This window comes from Condylura cristata, unplaced genomic scaffold, assembly GCF_000260355.1.
Source record: "Condylura cristata isolate star-nosed mole 26May11 unplaced genomic scaffold, ConCri1.0 scaffold00002, whole genome shotgun sequence".
NCBI classification, from domain to species: Eukaryota; Metazoa; Chordata; class Mammalia; order Eulipotyphla; family Talpidae; genus Condylura; species Condylura cristata.
In genome coordinates, this window is record NW_004567103.1 from 50,526,514 (window position 1) to 50,545,773 (window position 19,260).

Consider the following 19,260-nt stretch of genomic DNA (forward strand, 5'->3'; position numbering starts at 1 on the left):
AATAAATATATCTTTAAAAAATAATAATAAAATGTAAGGATTTATGTGTCATATGACCCTGAAATTCTACTCTTAAGTAGTTTCTGCAGAAAAGTGAAAACCTGTGTGCACACAAAACCTAAATGTAGACTATTTCAGAATTTTTATTCAACCCAACATCCCTAAACATTGTGTATGTGTACGTGAAACTGTAATAACTATTCCAGAAATGATGAATTTTGCTGAATGGAAATCACACTGCAATCAAAAATAACTGTAAGCAATAGTGTCTCACAGAATGAGCATTTTTCAAATGAATGAGCCAATAAATATTTTACTATAATAGATTCAACTTAATATAATTTTATTTTGACATAGTAATATTTATCAGACAACTTTGCCATTGGTTCATTTCCAGGAAAAATATATAAAGTATCTCAAAAGTCTTTATAAAAATTTAAGCTTTTACAATTTACAAGTGTTTCGAGCTTCTAAAAACATCTTTTGAAACTTATTTAACTTCCTCTTACATAAATCATTTTGTGAATTCTAAATATTTTTAATTTCTTTTGTTTCAATTTTGTTATCTTATGGTACTAAAAAATAAAATTCAAATTACATAAATCTAAATAAGTATTTTTCAATCATTTGTAATTTTAAACCAGAACAATGCCTCATTCTTCTCAAGTACAGAATTTTCAAAATATATAAAAGCAGTTTCTACACAGATATAACATGCTATCATAGACACATAATATTGTACATCGACTTACTAACTTTGTCTTAATAAGCATAGGTTGTCAATAGATGTGTATTTTAATATTTACCTAGCTTCAAATTTGTTAATACTTTTGTTACTATTTTTCACATTTACAACAAAATATCATTAAAATTCTCCAAGTTTGCATATTAAAAGGCACAAATTACCTACTTTGTGTCTTATGATAAATATTATACATACTTTATAAATCTAGTAAAATTTGTATTAAGTTTTATGGGTGTGTTGACCACAATAATCTAATACTATACTACCTTCCCCCTGCCTTAAGTGGTTAAAATTAAACTTTATTCAGCTGCTACCATGTAAATGAAGTGTTGAATTATATTTAAATAAGCAAACTCCAGAACCTCTTTCTTTTCAGTTTACTCTCTTAACTTCTTTTCATGTTAGTTGCGTAGTATGTGCCCTCTTGTACCACGTTAGCCATTTGTTGTTGGTCCTGAGAAATCATAAAAAAATCACTTTTAAAAATGATGTAAAAATAAACTGTTATATTATTTTAAAAAAAAATCACTTTTATATAATGATGTATTAATCAAACTATTGAAAGGAATCTTTCACACACACATTTTGATATAGAATGATCTTCAAGAAAATACTAACTAGAGGAAACAATAGCTAGAGAGCATTAGGTAGAAAATGCTTCAGCTTATGTAAACCCACAAAGAGGGACAAGGAAACGTGTGACCAGGCATGTCTGTTAACATGTGGCTCATTAATAATATAAGGGGAAAACTGTTAAAGGTTATTACTCCGAAAATCAAGTGATGGATATAAAAACACTCATTTTATCACACTTAATTCTATTTGTATTTTTAAAAATTGTATTTAGTATCAAAGTGAGCAAATTAACTGTGGTTATGAGTTAAAATCACCTGAAGAGTCTTAAAATTGTAGGTCCAATCCCTTCAAGATTAGTAGATGTGGAATATGAGTGCTGGGATTTTTAAAAGGGGACTCAGGTAATTTGCAACTGTAGTTAGTACTTACAACTACTGAGCCAAGTTTTATTATAAGTACACTTGTAGACAATAGAAAAACCTTGTGTTCTTTTCAATTACATTTAGAATTAGAGAATGGTTTAAAATCATTTAAATTGAAGCATATATTCTTAAATGTAATATGTAACTTGAAACTTATGAGCTTGCATAATCTTTTTTTCTACCATGAATAAAGCATATTATTTTTAGAATTGCATGTGTCTGAGACAAACTGAATATATGTTAACAAGATTATTTGCCATTAGAAAAGTATTTCACTATTGGTTATAAACCAGAATTTAAAAGAGTCTTGCTAATTATTATTTTAAAAACCTCTTCATTGCCAGGATTGTATAGGATGAATAAGGCAAATTAATATTTAGGAATATATCTTTTTTCTTTGTAGCTGGAATAAGCTCTGATTATAGCCTTGAAGAGATAGATGAAAAGGAAGAACTGAGTGAAGGGCCTAAAGATGAGGCTGAAAATACTTCTCTGAAGTCACAAGATATTCCTTTTGGATCTACTAATATAATAAATACACTGAAAAATGCTCCTGACTCAGCCCTTGGCAATAATACTGAAGAGTCCTCAAAGAACTCCAAAGAAGAAAAACAAGAAATAAGAAACACAGATGGACAGTAAGTAGTCTGTGTGCCAGAGTATTGCTGGTGGTTTAATTGTTACTAGTCTTCTGTAATATAGATTTGATATTTTAAACACGAATATAGTTATCTGTTTATTTTAGACTCTCTCCCTTTTACCATCATTAAAGAAATTTTATTAATAAAATATCTGTTTACATGTCCTAGTTTTAAAGTAAAATTAATCTGGATGCTTCTGTTATCTTCGTGTTTCAAATATTAAAGTTTCTATTTGTATCTCCAACTGTATGATGCAGAGAATGCACTTTCCACTTGGAACTGAAAACTTTAGTATAGTCTACGTATTTTGTGTTTGAACATGTTATAAATTAACCTGAAAACAAGAGGCAAAATAAACTATCATCATCAAAATGTTACTGTCTTTTGCATGGGTATGTCTTCAAATTAATCTTTCCCATCATCAAAGATAACCAGTAATACAGTCAGTCTACACTCTGACATACTGTTGATCTTGCCAGATACAAGACTTATATGTTTTAGTTTATTTTTACTGGGAAGATATCTGATAAAAACAAAACAAAGCAATATGCTTTTTTTTGGAGCAGTGTCCATTTTACCAAGATTCTTACATATTTCTTTGTAATAAGATTACCATATGAAGGCTAATGTTTCATACTAGTATTTCCTTTCTGGGCCCTCCCTGGTGGCACAACAGATTAGGATGCAGCACTGCAAGCTAGCTGCAGCTGCTTCAGTGTGAGTTCAATTCCTGGCCCCGGAGGTAATCCACATGGTGTGGCAGACCTCTCCTAACCCACCCGCTGCTCCCCTCAGCAGTTCATCAGTCTGCCTGTTCTGCTCCCCACTCTTGTCTCTGGTGAAGTCTCTCTCCACCCCTGCACCTCTGGCCTGTCTGTACCCCAGTTCTGTATGCATAAATAAGTAAATCTTAAAAACAAACAAACAAACAAAATACTAACTAGCATTTCCTTTCAATTCTATTTTTTTTAAAAAAAAAGATTTTACTTTTGCATCCAGAACTGGGATACAGGCCAGAGGTACAGGGGTGGTGAGAGGATTCACCAGTGACAGAGTGGGGAGCAGAATAGGCAGATTGACCAAGTACACTGCTGAGGGCAGCCGAGGTGGGGTCAGGAGAGGTCTGCCGTGCCATGTGGTCACCTACAGGGCAGGGATCGAACTCAAGCTGAAGTGGCTGTTGCTAGGTTTGCATTGCTGTGCCTTAACCCACTGTGCCATCAAGGAGGGCCCCTCAATGCTATATTTTTGTTGTTGTTATTAAACTAGTTATTGGTAGAAAAATATGAATATTTGAGTCCATCTGTCTGAAAATTATTGTCTATTTTCTCATTATACGGGTGTATGTATTTGAATAGTGTCACTATGTAACACACAATATCATTTTTTGCAGAGGACCATGCATTGATACAAGCATTGAAAAGAAGGTAGTTGACAGTGTAAGAAGCTTGAAGTCATTGGACCCTAACCAAGAAAATGGTGAGTTAATAGCACCAATAGCCAAGTTTCATAGAGCTTACTAGACCATTCTTAATATAGGTAATGCAATATATGTATACATACATACATATTAGTTCTTTTAGTCTTATATATTAACACATTTGTGCATATTAATATTTTTAGTTCCATTTTATAGATGAGTGATGCATAAAAATAGTAAGTACCTCATCTGAGGTCCCACAAATTAGTTAGTGATGGGCTTCAAGTTTGGACTCAGGCTATATTATTCCAAAATGTGTTTTTAATTACAAAGTATAACAAACTACTACATAGTAATACAAACTACTTTTGTGTTAAATGTTAGATGTTACCTAACTTAGATAAGTTAGGTAACATCTATGCATCTACTTGTGATATATTTTTCTTTTTTTTTCCTTCCCAGTCCAAACCTGTTTTACTTCACACTCAAGTTACTGTACCTTGGATAAAACATGTCTGCCCAATTTTTAAGGTCCAAAACACCCAATTATGAAACCTTATTTAACAATTGCCCATTACCCAGCCCCAAATACAGTTTCTTTTTCTTTCTTATATTTTACTCAGTTCTATCACTTAGGCCTATATTCATTTGGTCTTTGCATGGAAAACAATTTTACACCTATCTTCATCCATTCAACTTTGATCCAATGTGTGTGTGTGTGTGGTTATAACTTGATAAAACATTGATTGTCCCACTGTCATAGACAGGGACTGTTTCATATACATGGTATATGTTGGTTAATTTGAGTATGTTCACCTAGGTGCATTTTCCTCATGGTAAATAATATCATGTTTACCTGGGTGCATTTTCCGCATGGTCAGTAATATCTTGCAATTCAATACTGGAGGGTCCAAAAGTGTTTATTTCCCCATTTTTTTCCTGTCGATTCAGTTTGCACAATATACTCTCAAGGCAATAGCAATCTTACTGAGAAATCACAATTTAAAAGCTATTCCTTTTTGAAATTGTAGCCAAATTAAACCATATTTGCTATGATTTTGACATCAAGTTGTACTAGGGCTACTAGATTTCCATAGTACTATTCTGATTTGTACTTGATATGTAAGTGCAATGTAACTTTTTTTCAACTCTAGATCATTTCTTTAAAAAGTAAAAATTTATTTTATCCTTAAGAGTTTTGTTTTCCACTTTCTTCTTTACCTATCCTTTATGCTTATGTTGGTATTAGTTTTGTGTAGGTGAAGGAAAGGTTAGCTCAGAGTCTACCTTCTCCCTCTACTGGCCATTCTTGGAAAATAAACTAACCATTCTCTGAAACTTGGTGGCATCATTGATGGGTATGTATGAGGATGGAATAGCTGATAAATTTAGTATTGACTTTAGGTTTCCAGGCTGGATAACCCTTGGGAATAATCATAAAATGTTAATGAGAAATCCAGTTAAATAATGGTATAGTAGGTGTAACCCATTTTGAAAATGTGAAACATAGAAACATGGAGATTCTAACAAAGGAAGTGTGTGGGACAGTGGTCCTTACTATGTATTGTTCTGGGAAGTGATTTCATGGTCGTATGACTTCTAAAGTGGTTAGGCTATCTAGTTAAGTACAGGCACACCCCAGAGGCATTGTGGATTGATTCCATACCAATAAAATGATGCTGGGGTAAAGCAAGTCATACAAAAGTTTTGCTTTCCTAGATGTATGAAAGCTATGTTTTTGCCCTGTATTGTTTCACTTTATTAATTGTGTGATAGCATTATACCTGATTAGACAATTAGTTCCATGTGACACTTGATGTATGAGCCCAGGCTGTTGGAGAAATGGTGCAACTTGACTTCCTTGATGCAGTTGCCATAAACCACTGTCTTGAAAGAAAAACACTATTTGCAAAGCAATAATTGAAAGTGCAATAAAAAAGAGGTTCAAAACCATAAATGAGGGCTTATTATACAGAATTTAAGTTAAAATTAATTTAAAGTGTTTCTTTTGTGGAACTGATATAAATCTGTTAAATGAGAAATAAGCAAGGAGTAGGAAAAACATTCAGGCTCATTTTCTGGTGCTAGGGATCATTTCCTAAATCCTTTTATGTTCATAGCAACCTTTAGAATAATACTTTACCTATAAATATTAAAATGCTTATGAAACAAGTGAAATATGATTTCTAAATTACCTAATGTTCTTACTTTTAATAAATCATAAAAGTTAATAATTTTTAGTCATTGAGAAAAGAAGTCACTTAGATAATACATATTCTGGCAATCAGTTGTATTTTATTAGGAAAAAATAAAATTCTATTTTAAAACTGTGTAAAATGGGGACCTTGCAATATAATATATAGTAGTTATTATGACTAAATTAGACAGGATTTAAAAAGGTACTTTTTAAATGTACCTGTACACATTTTTTTCATGTATCTCTTTTTTTTTCTATTTTTTTTCTCTCAGTAGAGGAATTTATTTAGTACACATAACATTTTAGGCAGTGATTTTGATATTTCTTTTATAAGTAAAAGGGAGTGTTGATAAAACGATAGGGAAATATTTGGCATCTTTTCATGACTTGTCTTCCAAGGTCCGCATTTCACTTGTGCTGTGCAAAGTACCTCATATAAAAAGAGGATTTTGAGGATGGGGCTAGCAGTCATTTTGGAGCAATGATTAGAAGAACACAGTGTATATATCAATTTGCTAGGCATGTAGTACATTTATAACCCTGTGTTTCCTTCCAGATGCTTCTGTCCAATTCTTTCCCATCAAGTTGTTTGTTGACTGGCAGTTATTACTTCAACTTAGACACTGGGATATTATTTTCACGTTCAGGATGTCTGATTAGAATTAAGAGAGAAAGTAAATTAGTGCAGGGGATAAAGGGTTTTCTCTACTTTGACAATGACACAGAAAAATAAGGATGCCTTTCTCTGCAGAGAAAAATCCAAATTGACATAATTGTTTTTATGTAGTTGAAAATACTCCCATTTCAAGTGAAAACACTCCTTTAAATTTTTGGTAAGAACACCTAATTAAGAAGACAATAAACTTATATCTTGTTTTTACTTCATTTAATTATTTAAGATCTTAAATATCTTTAAATATTTAGTATCTTAAATATTTTCTGTCATCTGACTTAGTTAAGACTGCTAATATTTGATGGGATAATATCAGCTGATAATCTTTGTAAGGTTTAGGTATGAAATATAGGTGCATTTTTCTGATTCTCTGTCCTCAGACACTTAAGCTGTTTCCATATTTAACTATTATAACTCGAGCTGCAATAAGCATAATGTACATTATGGAAAAGACAGAGAAAGTAATAGCTACATTTAAATTTCTTAATAACAATGCCCAAGACATGAAGTCTTTATAAGAAGCATATTTATCTCCTATGGAGTATTTAGTCTGTACAATACCCTATTCTAATAAGCATGTCATACAAATGGCATATAAAGTTCTAATACGTATTTCCACCTTTTTACACCTGAGCAAACTAATGCTTAAAGATATTAAGTGACATGACGTGGTCACACAAATTGTAATTAGTCAAGCTGGCTTACAGATTAAGGTCTCTGTGTAAACAAAGCCCATGGTAGTTTCTCTGTGTAACAACACTATGTGTTTTTGTATAACTAGTGAGCTAAAAATTAACTGTAGGGCTCAAATCAACTTTAGCTTGGTAGAAGCAGACATGGAGAACTTGAATTTTTCTTCTTTTTTCATATATTTCATAATTTTTCTTTTCTTAGCAGGTCAAAGTGAAATAACTGTGATTGCCACAAACACAAAAGATAATGTGAAAAATGGAGTGAGAAGAACAGAAATCAATGTAGGAGGTGTTACCAAAAATAATGTGGATGTGGACGCTGACAGACTATCAAACTATCAAGCACACAAAGCTGATAATGTTAGAAGTTACAAGGAAAATCTATCGGCTCTATCAGTATCAGATCAAAAACCTAATCAGTCTAGTGCAGATAAGACAAAAAAGCAAGATGCAGCAATTCAGACAGCTTATTCCTGTAACACTTTTGATGGGAATCAACATCGTAATTTGTCTGATTTCAAAGTCAATGAAAGTGTGCAGGCTTCAAGTAACAACAAATCAACTCAACATTCATCTTTAAGTCCACAAGATTATGTAGATACAACAAGAAAATTCAGGAGTCAGAATCCCTTAATTTTACATTCAGAAGACCAGATCACCATGAAAGATCCAATTTGTGCACACGGTAATGGTGATCTCTTGTCTCCTGTAGATGGAACTGATAAAAATCCAAATACCTCACATATAAAGAATTATCCAATTTACCGACAAGACTACAATCCCAAGCCAAAACCTTCAAATGAAATTACAAGAGAATATATACCCAAAATTGGAATGACTACATATAAAATAGTGCCTCCCAAAACCCTGGAAATCTCAAACAACTGGGAATCAGAAACCGTAGTATGTAAGGGTGAGCAGGAGATACATACTCTAGGGGAAAAAAACAAACACGAGAATGTGAAAGAAACTGCAGTCTGCACAGATGATCCTGTTCTTTCTGAAAGCCTAAAGGAATCTTTGGCACACATGAAACAGAAGCCTACCCAGAGAACAGAACATCAGGCGCACAGTATGGAGGACTCATTCCACAATGCCATGGTAAATCCTCTGAAACCTACTCCCAGGACAATGAGAGACACAGCCACAGCTCCTTTTGCACCAAATCTGGAAGATATAAACAATATTTTAGAATCAAAATTTAAACCTCGGGCTTCAAATCCCCAGGCCAGACCAAGTTCTTTTTTCTTGCAGATGCAGAAAAGAGCATCAGGTCACTATGTAACATCTGCAGCTGCCAAAAGTGTTCACACACTCCCTAATCCTACTCCAAAGGAACCAACAAGTAAAGAGGTGGAAAGGGATACTCTGCCTACTCCACAGCAAACTCTTCCTCCCTTGAATAAGCCAGTTTCCTCTCCTTCACAGTACACTGATGATTACATCAGCAGACGGAAACCTACTGGAACCTCCCCACCTCCCATAGCTCCAAAACCTGTTCCTCTTCCTTCCAGTCAGTCATCAGTACTAAATCTGAAGACTTTGAAGACTTTTGGTGCCCCACGACCTTACTCAAGCTCTGCTCCTTCACCATTTGCCCTTGCTGTCGTGAAACGGTCACAGTCTTTCAGTAAAGCACCTACAGAATCCTGTAGTGACAGTGCATGCACCCAGCCTCTGACTGACACAGAGGGAGGAAAGATGCCTTCAGTGCCTAAACATGTGGACACCCCCCAACTTGGTGGGAGTGATAAGGTAAATGTTGCCATTTAAAAAGTAAGGAATTGTGTGCCAAGTGGTTAAAATGGATATTGACAAGCATGTAGTGTATAACTTAAATTTGAATATGTATTAATCTAATATGAAGGGAAATTAAGAGTGGTAATATATATAGTCTGATTAGTTACTTTCAAAATTCAGTCATTCATAACTTGATTTAATATTACTCTGGCATTCTTATCTGACTTTTTTAGCAAATATTTTAAAATTTCTTTGGTCATGTTTTTGTCTATTTGCTTATAGTTCCATTTCTATCTTCCTGTGTTATGCTTATCTCACAGTTTCTGGATGTTCTTTTTTTTTTTTTAGAATTTTTTTTTTTAGAATTCTAAATAATAGCAAAACGGTATTAATTGTATAAGCACATAAACAGTATCAAAGATTAAATAACCACTGATCTCTCAGCTATAATCTTCATACATATGCAGCCTTAGCTTAGCTAATATTTTTGTAAATATAAACAATTTAAGCTGTAAACCATTTCATTTCCCACTTTGTTAATTTGATGTCTTTTCCAACTAAATATATGATGACCAAAATGTTATTTAACTAGTCTAAACATAACAATTTACAAAAGGAGATTTATTGACTTAGTTTTTGTTAACTGAGTTATAATTTGCTAGGTTCAAATAGGAAGTTTGATGGGAAGATGAAATTCACAGTACGAATCTTGATCATCTACATGCATTTTCTAAAAATGCTTTGTGTACTTTTACTCAGTGTTTAAAGAATATTTTATATTGTGTGACAACTCCACAAGTATTTTATACTACTTTTTCAAACATTCCCAGTGTAACAGAACATTAACCATATTGCCAAGTCAAGGTTTTTACATAATTTTAGAGCAATATTTATTTATCTTGAATATTTATTCATACATTTCAATTTATGTTTATTACTTCGTTATAATGTCAGGAAGAGCTATGTGATGTAGAAGCTACATCAACCTCTTTCCTTGAGGGTGAAGCCTGTGTTTTTTCTTAGAATAGAATACCATTCCTAAATAATGAAAGCTTCATTTAGATAATATACTTCTTGATCCATTGCCTGAGATCTGTTTAAGTTCATCTTTTCTCAAGATATTTGGCAGTTTGAAAAAGATTTTGAAGATTATTTGATAATAGTTGCCAGTTAACTATTAATTACTTTTTAAGAAATTTAAATGTTTCCTCTTAAATTTGAAAAACCTAATTTTTAGTCTCATGGGAAAAAAACTTGGCCATAACTTGCAGAAATGCAAAATAGACTATTAGATGTAGCATCGAATTGTTTAGTAATCTTGTAACCCCAAAGACAGTAACTCCACAACCTTATGTGGTAGATTTATGAAAGGAGGCTTTTTCTTTTTTTAATCTATAGAATTTCTTGATAAGAATTTGACTCTTATAGTCAACTTTATTAAAGAAATTAGTATTATTTGTCTCAAAGCATATTTGCCTCAAAGTGACCACTATTTCATAAAACAAAAGGAGTCATGTTTTTTTTCCTTAGCCTCCTGAGTTTAAGGGAGAATAATGCACTCATCTTCCAGCTGAGCTCTGGAACAGAGAGAATTCACTACAAGAGGAAATAGTGGTCTATCTGAACACTAGGGTATCAAATGGAGATTTTTAAAAGAACTACTTGTGCTGAAAAGTTTTTGAAAAATAGTCCAGTTTTCACTTGGTATTCATATAAATATTTTGCATTTATTTTTATAGGATAACTCTGCACATAGTGAAGAGAATTCCCAAATACCTATTTCGACTGACTGCCCATCACTCACCCTTAAGAGACAAAGTTCCTTAACATTCCAAAGCTCTGACCCAGAACAGATCTGGCAGAGTTTGCTGACTGCAATCCGTTCTGGAGAGGCTGCTGCCAGTTTGAAAAGGGTACGTTTTCTTTATCAGATGGGTGACAGTGGGTTTATTTTCAACATTGTTAAAGTAATACTTAGGAGAAATTGTTTTCTGGCATTTAAATCTGGAAAAGGAAGATGCCAAATGTTATTCTTTTTTAGTCAGGGGTCAGGTCATTTTTGAAGTCGAGATTGAGAGAGACCAGAGTTTTACATACACTTAAAAAATGTCAGGTCTGTTTTCCACAACATGGGCCAGGTGCAGAACAAGGGTTTTACTCATTATTATATAACTATATATAGCAAGTGCCCTGGACTCTTATTCAAAAAAAAAATGTTAGCACAGCAAGAAAATTTCTTTGGGGATGAAAATCCCTCTCTGTTACAGCAAAGCTGCTCTTGTGACAGGAACCTGCATGGTTTTAGTCAGAGCTCCTAAAGTGATCAGTTACTACCATATGTGGGGCTTAGGTTTATAGTTTTTCAAAACTGTACGGAAAATTTAGGTGACACCTCATGTGGAATTCAGATCTTATTAATACCCTGCCAGAGCTGTCCGGCCCCTCCTTACTGAGGCGTAGGAGAGCTTCAGCAGAGGAGGCATGCTGCTTCTCAGGACGGACACCAAACAAATGTCACAGGGAATTATTTTCCCGGGAGTTTCCTCCTCTTGCTGCCTTCATTCACTGTAAGAGGAGGTGGTGAAGGCTTACCATCCCCACTTAAGAGTTCCCAGAGGCGGGGCCTCCTAGCCATTTTTCCTGTTCTCCCCTTTGGCATCCTGCTTGAAAGTTCCTCAGCACCCAAGACAAAAAATCATTATTTCACTGACACCTTAGATGTTTAGGTTTATGAATCCCTTCTCTGATCATTTTAGAAGATATTAAGAGAAAAAGACTTATTTAAGCAAAACAGTGAACTCACCAGAAATGAAATCTGGGAAGAGACAGCAAAGCTGCTGGTAGGAAAGGGAAAAGGTATGAGGTAATCTGCCTAGGTGGGTCAGGCTCACACCAGCCACTTCTTTGAGTGCTTGTGGAGCCCTGAGTGACAGCTTGTCCCATAGGACTCGCCATTCCTACTAGGCCTACATGGAGACCAAGCACAAAATGTTGCACAGGAAGGAGCACAGGCAATCTGAAAGAATAATCCAGGATGTATTAGCTTGCAGGGTATATGATCTAGATTTTGTAGATTGTAGAATATGAATTTTGGTGTGAGGCAGCATAAAAAATTGTTGTTACTTTTAATATTAAAGTTGGTGCTTCATAAGTCATGGCACTTATAATTTTGTGGGATGATAAGCCCAGGTTAATAAATTATATATTCTCACTTAAGAAAATATTTCTATTTTTAATCTTATAAATTCAGAATGAGTTTCAAGTTAATCACTACTGATCTTTCTCAGTTGAATAAATTTGACAAGCATCTTCCAGAGCACACAAATAATTTAATATTGTATAAGCTAACTGTAGATACAGAAATGGAAAAAACCCTCTTCCTTTGAGGTACTTATGGCCTGAGACTAAGAAACAGTGGCATGTAGTGCTCACAGAAAATAACTGTAATGCCTTTTTATTAATTGAGTGGGTATATTAGTCAGTTTCAATGAACTAATTACAGCAAGCAGTACACTGAGTTGGAAATGCCTTTTAGGCCAACATAATTGTATAGGCAAGCAGCTGTATGCTTGGGGTGCTATGGACTCTGAGTTGGCAGCCTTTTCATATTAAAAACTCTCATTGCTTCCAGAATGAAATGGATGTGAGTCAACACAGAAAGCAGGCCTTAAATGATGATCCTATAATTATATCCTGTTTATAACTCATTACTTTAGGTTCTATTGAGTCTCAAACTTATCATGCAGTAGGAGATTATTGATAGTTGGGGTCTATATAGTGCCAGGTTTGAAATTTTAACTCCTTACATAATCTAGTTTATTCTACTAAAAATGGACACAAAGTCTAGTAATACTCAGTATTACAACATCCAGTCCATGATCTGCACTTTTACTTCTATGATATATCTAAAAATGTGTATTTTTGTATACCAGGACTCACATATCAGAATATTCATGGAGTATTTTTGTAATAGGTCTAAATAAATATATCCTTAACATCCAAAAATAGTATATTAAATAGCAATATGTGCAAAGAATGGGCTATCATATAGAAATGAACTGGACAAAATACAGCTAAATAAGACAATGTTACTAGAACCAAAAAAATACACATGCATAAAGTTTGACAATATGGAAGACTAAATTATACTGTTTAGTGATACAAGTGTAGGTGGCAATTATTTTTAAAAGTCAGGAACTAATTATAAACCTCATAATAGTGGCTACTTCCAGAGGGGAGAAAAGAAGTTGTTGGGGATTTATGGGGCAGGACATTCACACAATTGAAGAAAGAACCAAAAAAAAAAAAAAAAAGCTAAGTCATCAAGATAAATACACTCAGTGTGGTAGTTTTTTAAACATCACATTAAAAATGCAAAATCCTGTGGTGCAGAGAACATCAAAACTTTAAATATCAGTAAAGAGCTGGAGACATCTTTTTCTTGACCTGAGTAGGGAGTTCAACACATGCTTGTATGTTTTCTTTGAGCAGTTTATTTAAATTCAGTGCACTTTGCTGTACATGTATTCTGTTTTTAAAAACTGGTAAAGGTGGTAAAAATGCACAGGAAGGGTTTAATTCCTTGTGATCTTTGCTTAAGTTCCATGTTTCTGTCCTGTATGGGACATTTCTCCCAGTTTGTTTTAATTCCTAACATTTCTTTTATAGAACAACAGTTTCATTGCCAAATAAAATCTCCAGTGATTTTGACAGTAGGTGTAGATTGTTCATCAGAAAGTTGGCTCCATATTTGCCTGTATTTTGGCACCCAAATGTTCAATTTAACTCCAGGTACCAACCTGCCTTATGGCTGTGGTTCATACCGAGCAATTAACCTTCATTAGAATGTTTGGTTCACATTAGAACAATTAACTGGCTGATTGCTCTAATGTGAATGCAGTCATGAACATGTTATGTTTTTTCATGTTTCTTAAGGGTTTTTTCCACATCTTTTCCTATCAGCCCCCATGCAATCAGGGATTTCTATTCTTTTCATATAAAGCGTCAACAAAGATAGCTCAGTGTTTTATAAAATTTGTTTGATGTTAATATTTACACAGGAATCAGCAAATTATTTTCAAAGAGTAAAACTTAAGTATTCATTATTGTTGACTGTGCTGACATAAGATCTTTCTTTAGTTGCTTTTGATTCTTGATAGTGTTTGAATTAATAAAGGTCGTTACACTGTACAGGTAGAGTTTAGGTTTATAAAAATAAAGTCCTGAGGCCCTCCCTGGTGGCCAGCGGGTTAAAGCACAGAACTAAGAAGCTTAAGCCACTTCCTCATGAGTTCAATCCCTACCTGCCCCGGAGGTGACCACATGGCGTGGCAGACCTCTCCTGGCCCGCCTGCTGCTCCCCTCAGCAGTGTACTTCATCGATCTGCCTGTTGTGCTCCCCACTCTGTCCCTGGTGAATCCTCTCACCCTCTGCATCTCTGGCCTGTACCCCAGTTCTGTATGAGTAAATAAATTAACCTTTTAAAAAAAATAAAGTCCTAAAAGTAAACTGACAAATGATATATAGAACTTGAATTAAGTATTTCCACAGAATGTAAAACTTAATCTTGGCTAGATAAAATCTAGGGAAGAGGAAACCTGGATACGTCATCTAGAATCTTGCTGACTTTGTTTAATTGGTCTGATTTTTATTCCTGTTTCCTACCTTTGAATTTGAATAATTCAAAGTTTCAGTTTGGCAGCTCTTTCCATGTATTTTTAAAGTAAAAATAAATGGTTTCATAGTTAATGATCCTTATGGAAATGAAAAAGCTAAGTGAATATTCCTGGAAATCCTTTAAAATTCAAAGTTTGTCAACACGTAGATGCTTATATCAGTGGGTATTAATTTCTAAATGTTACTTAGGTATTATTCTTATTTAATTTACCAAGCAATAGTTTCTTTGTAATTGTTTGTAAAGTTACCATTTTCTTTCTAAGAAATATTCACTTACCTATATTATTTCAGCACTATGTTAAGCAGGAATATAATGTAGAATTCAATATATGGTCTCTGACCTCAGAAATTTATATGATGTTATTCTGGTGATGTCTTCTCATGTTAATACTTAGTAAACAAATTTTAAATTTTTACAGTCATTCCCCAATGTAACCACTTCCAGCCAAATTACGGGATAAACTTCCAGGCTATTTTAATAGTTTGCAACTATATTTACTTAAAAAAAAAAAGCTTTAAAACATCCATAAATATATCTACTTTTATGTGTCTATCTTATATATCTGTTTTAAGACTACATTGTATTTGACTCTTATGAATGAACCGTAGCTTATTTGCTTCTTATGAATCAATATGTACCTGAATTTTTCACTTTACAAATGATGCAACAATGACTATTTTACTCATGGATACTTAAATCAGTTTTTTTAATGTTAAAATTTTAAAAAACTATGAGACCTGAAATTTTGATTACAAAAAATAACTACACAGACTTACTGAACCAGAATTATATAACCAAAGCCATTACCTGTGTTCTCTTTGTCAGCTATAGTTGGAAAGAAATTCCATGTTAGGTAGGGTACAGACATATATTCCTTCCCTTGGTGCCAACTTTTCTTCTGAACCCCTTTATGTTAGATGGACCGTGTCAATCATTCTAATTCTACTCTGTGTCATAAGACAGTCAAGAAAATTGGTTAGTTTAGTTTACTAATCTCCATCTAGTAAAAGGCGAAAAAATGAAGCAAAAGAAACCAATTCTAAATTAAATTTCTCAATTTTATTTTCCTCTTCACTGTCACTAGGCAGAATCTGTGTCTTTCTGTTCTTCAGCTTTCATCTTGTAAGACAGTTTGGGATGAATCTAAACAAATCAAGTAATGGTGTTATATTTTATGCATGATATTTCAAGATATAACTATTTACTATTCAGAAATCAAAAGATGTTGCTTTATATTCTAAATGTTGGAATTTCAAGCTATTTAAGAAATATTTTAGGGCTTCTATTGTCTTATATTTTATAAACAGAAGTCTTTGTCATCAAAATTTGGAACTTACAGGTTTTATTTACCAAAAATCTTTTCATTCTGAAATTATCTTGTCATAATCGTCTTATATTTGACATTTTTATCCCTTTATAAAGAAAGCACTTTAAAAGTTGTCTTTCCCTTATAAATAGGACTATGAGGAGGACAACTTCAAATTAATACATATCAATATAAAAATTATAAAATTCACTGCTTTGTGGAATTCACTTTGTTTTTCTACATTCTCCAAAGCACTTTTGGGGAGCCAGAATTAATCTAGATAAAAATGCTCTATGACAGCTTGGCCTGCAGTCTGTTTGTGCTCTTGTCCTTTGAGTTGATTTGGTAATTTTGTAAAGCCTAAGATGTGTTAATGGATTATTTAACTTGTTTGTTGTGGAAATAACAACTCTCTCATTTTTCATTTCATGGTACAGTGAATATTCTTAACTATTCATAATTTATACTACATTAAATTTTAGCACTTATAAAGAAACTGGTTAAAATATAAAATTGTTGAAAAATTAGACAGCTGTTTCATGTTATTTTTTTCTTTATTTTCAATTTTATTTCTGTGTAGAAGAACTGGGGTCTCAGCCAGTGGTGCAGGAAGTGGGTTGAGAGGATTCACCAGAGACAGTGGGGAGTAGTAGAGCAAGGTGGATTTACTGAGAGGCAGCAGCAGGCTAGACAGAGAGATGTGCTGCTGCATAATCTGGTTAGCTCCCTGGTCAGGGATTGAACTGCAGACCTAGTGCTCAGACTTAACCACTAGGCCACCAGGGAGGCCCTGCTGTACCACTTTAAATTGATGGGTGCAAAGTATGTTTGTTTATTTTAGGTTACAGTTCCATCAAATACAATATCTGTGAATGGAAAGTCAAGCCTCAGTCATTCCGTGACCCCCGAAGTCCCGGACAGTCATTAAGTATTGCCCTGACAAATTGTACTTCTCCACCTCCTCTTCATAGAAAACTTCATACTAATGTAAGATGTTGGCAAATGTATATTCAGATGTACACTAATATACTACCTATTAAAGTATAAGAATTTGTGCTGTGATTTTTAATGCCAAAAGAATTATCAGAATTTATAACTTATATAATATTTTGCCTTAAAAGCTGAATATGCTGCTTTAGAACTTTAAGATATTGTGTCAATGATTTTTTTAAATGAGAAGTAGCTATCTTTTGTTGATTGACACATTCTTTAAAATGGTGGCTTAAAGAATAAATTAAAATTCATAGACATATTTATGTGACACACAAATAGGCAAATATAGATTGATACTGGCTGCTTCAGTGTTAGTTTAATTGGAAATTGGTAAATTAAAGCTTGTTTTGTGCTAAAAGTATGATCTATAAAATTTATGTCAAATAAGTTTATTCTTTTAAACAGTTAATTTCAATGACAAATCACTTAATGTGCAAGTCTTGTACATTCTTTATATAACTACAAAATATGTCAAATTTATGAAAAGCTCATAGTATTTTAATATTTTATTAACAATGAACACTTAGTTTTTTTAATCTTTACAATTTAAATTGTACAAGGAGAATTTTAAATTTTTCTGTATATAATTATGACATTGTCACATAGACATTACACATAATTTGTGCCAGAAACCTTAAAAATCTTCCTATGAAATGGAGATAGTGTGACAATCATTTTACATTTGCTATGTAGAGAGAAATAAGGGTTAGTTTATATCCATATTGGAAAACTTTAAAGACTACTTGGAGGTTCTATAAATCCTGGTTTTAATTAAAGTAAAACAATAAAGTCATTATATAGTTCAGATGCTAATGTTCTAAAATAATAATATATATTTACATTAAAGCTAAAACTGTTAAGTAAAATAATATTTTACCGTGTTGGCTTTTAACTGCTCTGGGGTCTGGAACTGTTGATGTTCTATTCCTACTTTAAGAACTGAACTGCTCACTTATTCTGAAAGCCTTGTCAAACAAGCTGATGTTAAGTTGGTTTTCACTAAAGCTGCTGGGATGCCTGCCTTGTTGGAAAATTTGTTCATCTCCCCCCCCCCCGCCCCCATGTTTAATAAAAGCAAGTTATATGTTTGAGATGCTTTTTTTTAAAATAAAGTTTGTGTCAACAAACATTTATATACTTCACTTGATGAAAATATCTCTATCAGCCAGTAAAAAGAAGACAAAAACAACTAATAGTAAAATCTACTATTTACCAAGGATTCCTGTCAAACCCAGGCATTCCATCTCCAAAATAAGTGGCCTAAGCATGTAAAATATTTAGTTCCTGACACATGGTAAATGCACACTGAGTGATAAATGTTGCTGATATTTTTTCCCAAAGATTTACTTATTTATGCATAGAAGAACTGGGTATAGGCTAGAGGTGCAGGGGCTGAGAGGATTCACCAAAGTGGAGAGCAGAACAGGCAAATTGGCTGAAATACACTGCTGAGGGGAGCAGCAGGAGACACAGGAGAGGTCTACTCAATCCTATGTGGGATTGAGCTCCCTAGCTGAGATCAAACTCAAACCATGTTGGTGATAGTGGTGATAGTGCTGAGACACAGGCCCTAAGCCACCAGGGAGTCTTCTACTATATTTTTGAATGAGACGTGGAGATACCCTTATATGTAGAGATGTTTTGTCAAACGTAGGGGAAGGAGTGACTTTTTGAAAAGTTGTGTTTGTATATTGATTGGCCACCTGTAAAAAGATACGTTTGAGGGGCCTCACTGGTAGTGCAAGGTATTACAACACAACACTATGAGGCTATCCACAGCCACTGCAGCATGAGTCTGATCCCCAACCAGGGAGCTGACGCACATAGCACAGATCTCTCATGTCTCACCTGCTGCTCCCCTCAGCAGCGTACTTCCATCAGTAAGCTTGTTCTACTCCCACTGTATCTCTGGTGAATCCTCTCACCACCCCTGTACCTCTGGTTATGTATGCATAAATAAATCTTTAAAAAAAAAAAGCTTGAATCCCTACCTAAAGCCATAAACAAGTATGTTTGAGTTGGAGTAAAGACTTAAATGTAATATTTTAGAATTTAGATGAATATAGTCAACATTTTTCAGACTTTAGCATGGATTCTTTAAAATCCTGCACAAAGCAACAGTCAACAAAAGTGGACATGATAATTTATATATATACTTATATATATATATATATATA

The 19,260-nt window shown here is 33.7% G+C and overlaps 1 protein-coding gene across 2 annotated transcripts in view; it reads left to right on the top strand.

The window, feature by feature from the left end:
* Positions 1-18,138, top strand: part of COBLL1 (cordon-bleu WH2 repeat protein-like 1) — a 140,277-nt gene extending 122,139 nt beyond the window's left edge. For both annotated transcript variants that reach the window (XM_012729345.1, XM_012729353.1), the window contains 5 exons: positions 2,147-2,381; positions 3,778-3,863; positions 7,569-9,121; positions 10,846-11,019; positions 16,932-18,138. In XM_012729345.1, coding sequence (XP_012584799.1) covers positions 2,147-2,381; positions 3,778-3,863; positions 7,569-9,121; positions 10,846-11,019; positions 16,932-17,018 — 2,135 coding nt within the window. In that variant the 3' untranslated portion in view covers positions 17,019-18,138. The remainder of the gene's footprint in view (positions 1-2,146; positions 2,382-3,777; positions 3,864-7,568; positions 9,122-10,845; positions 11,020-16,931) is intronic.
* Positions 18,139-19,260: the final 1,122 nt, after the last annotated feature.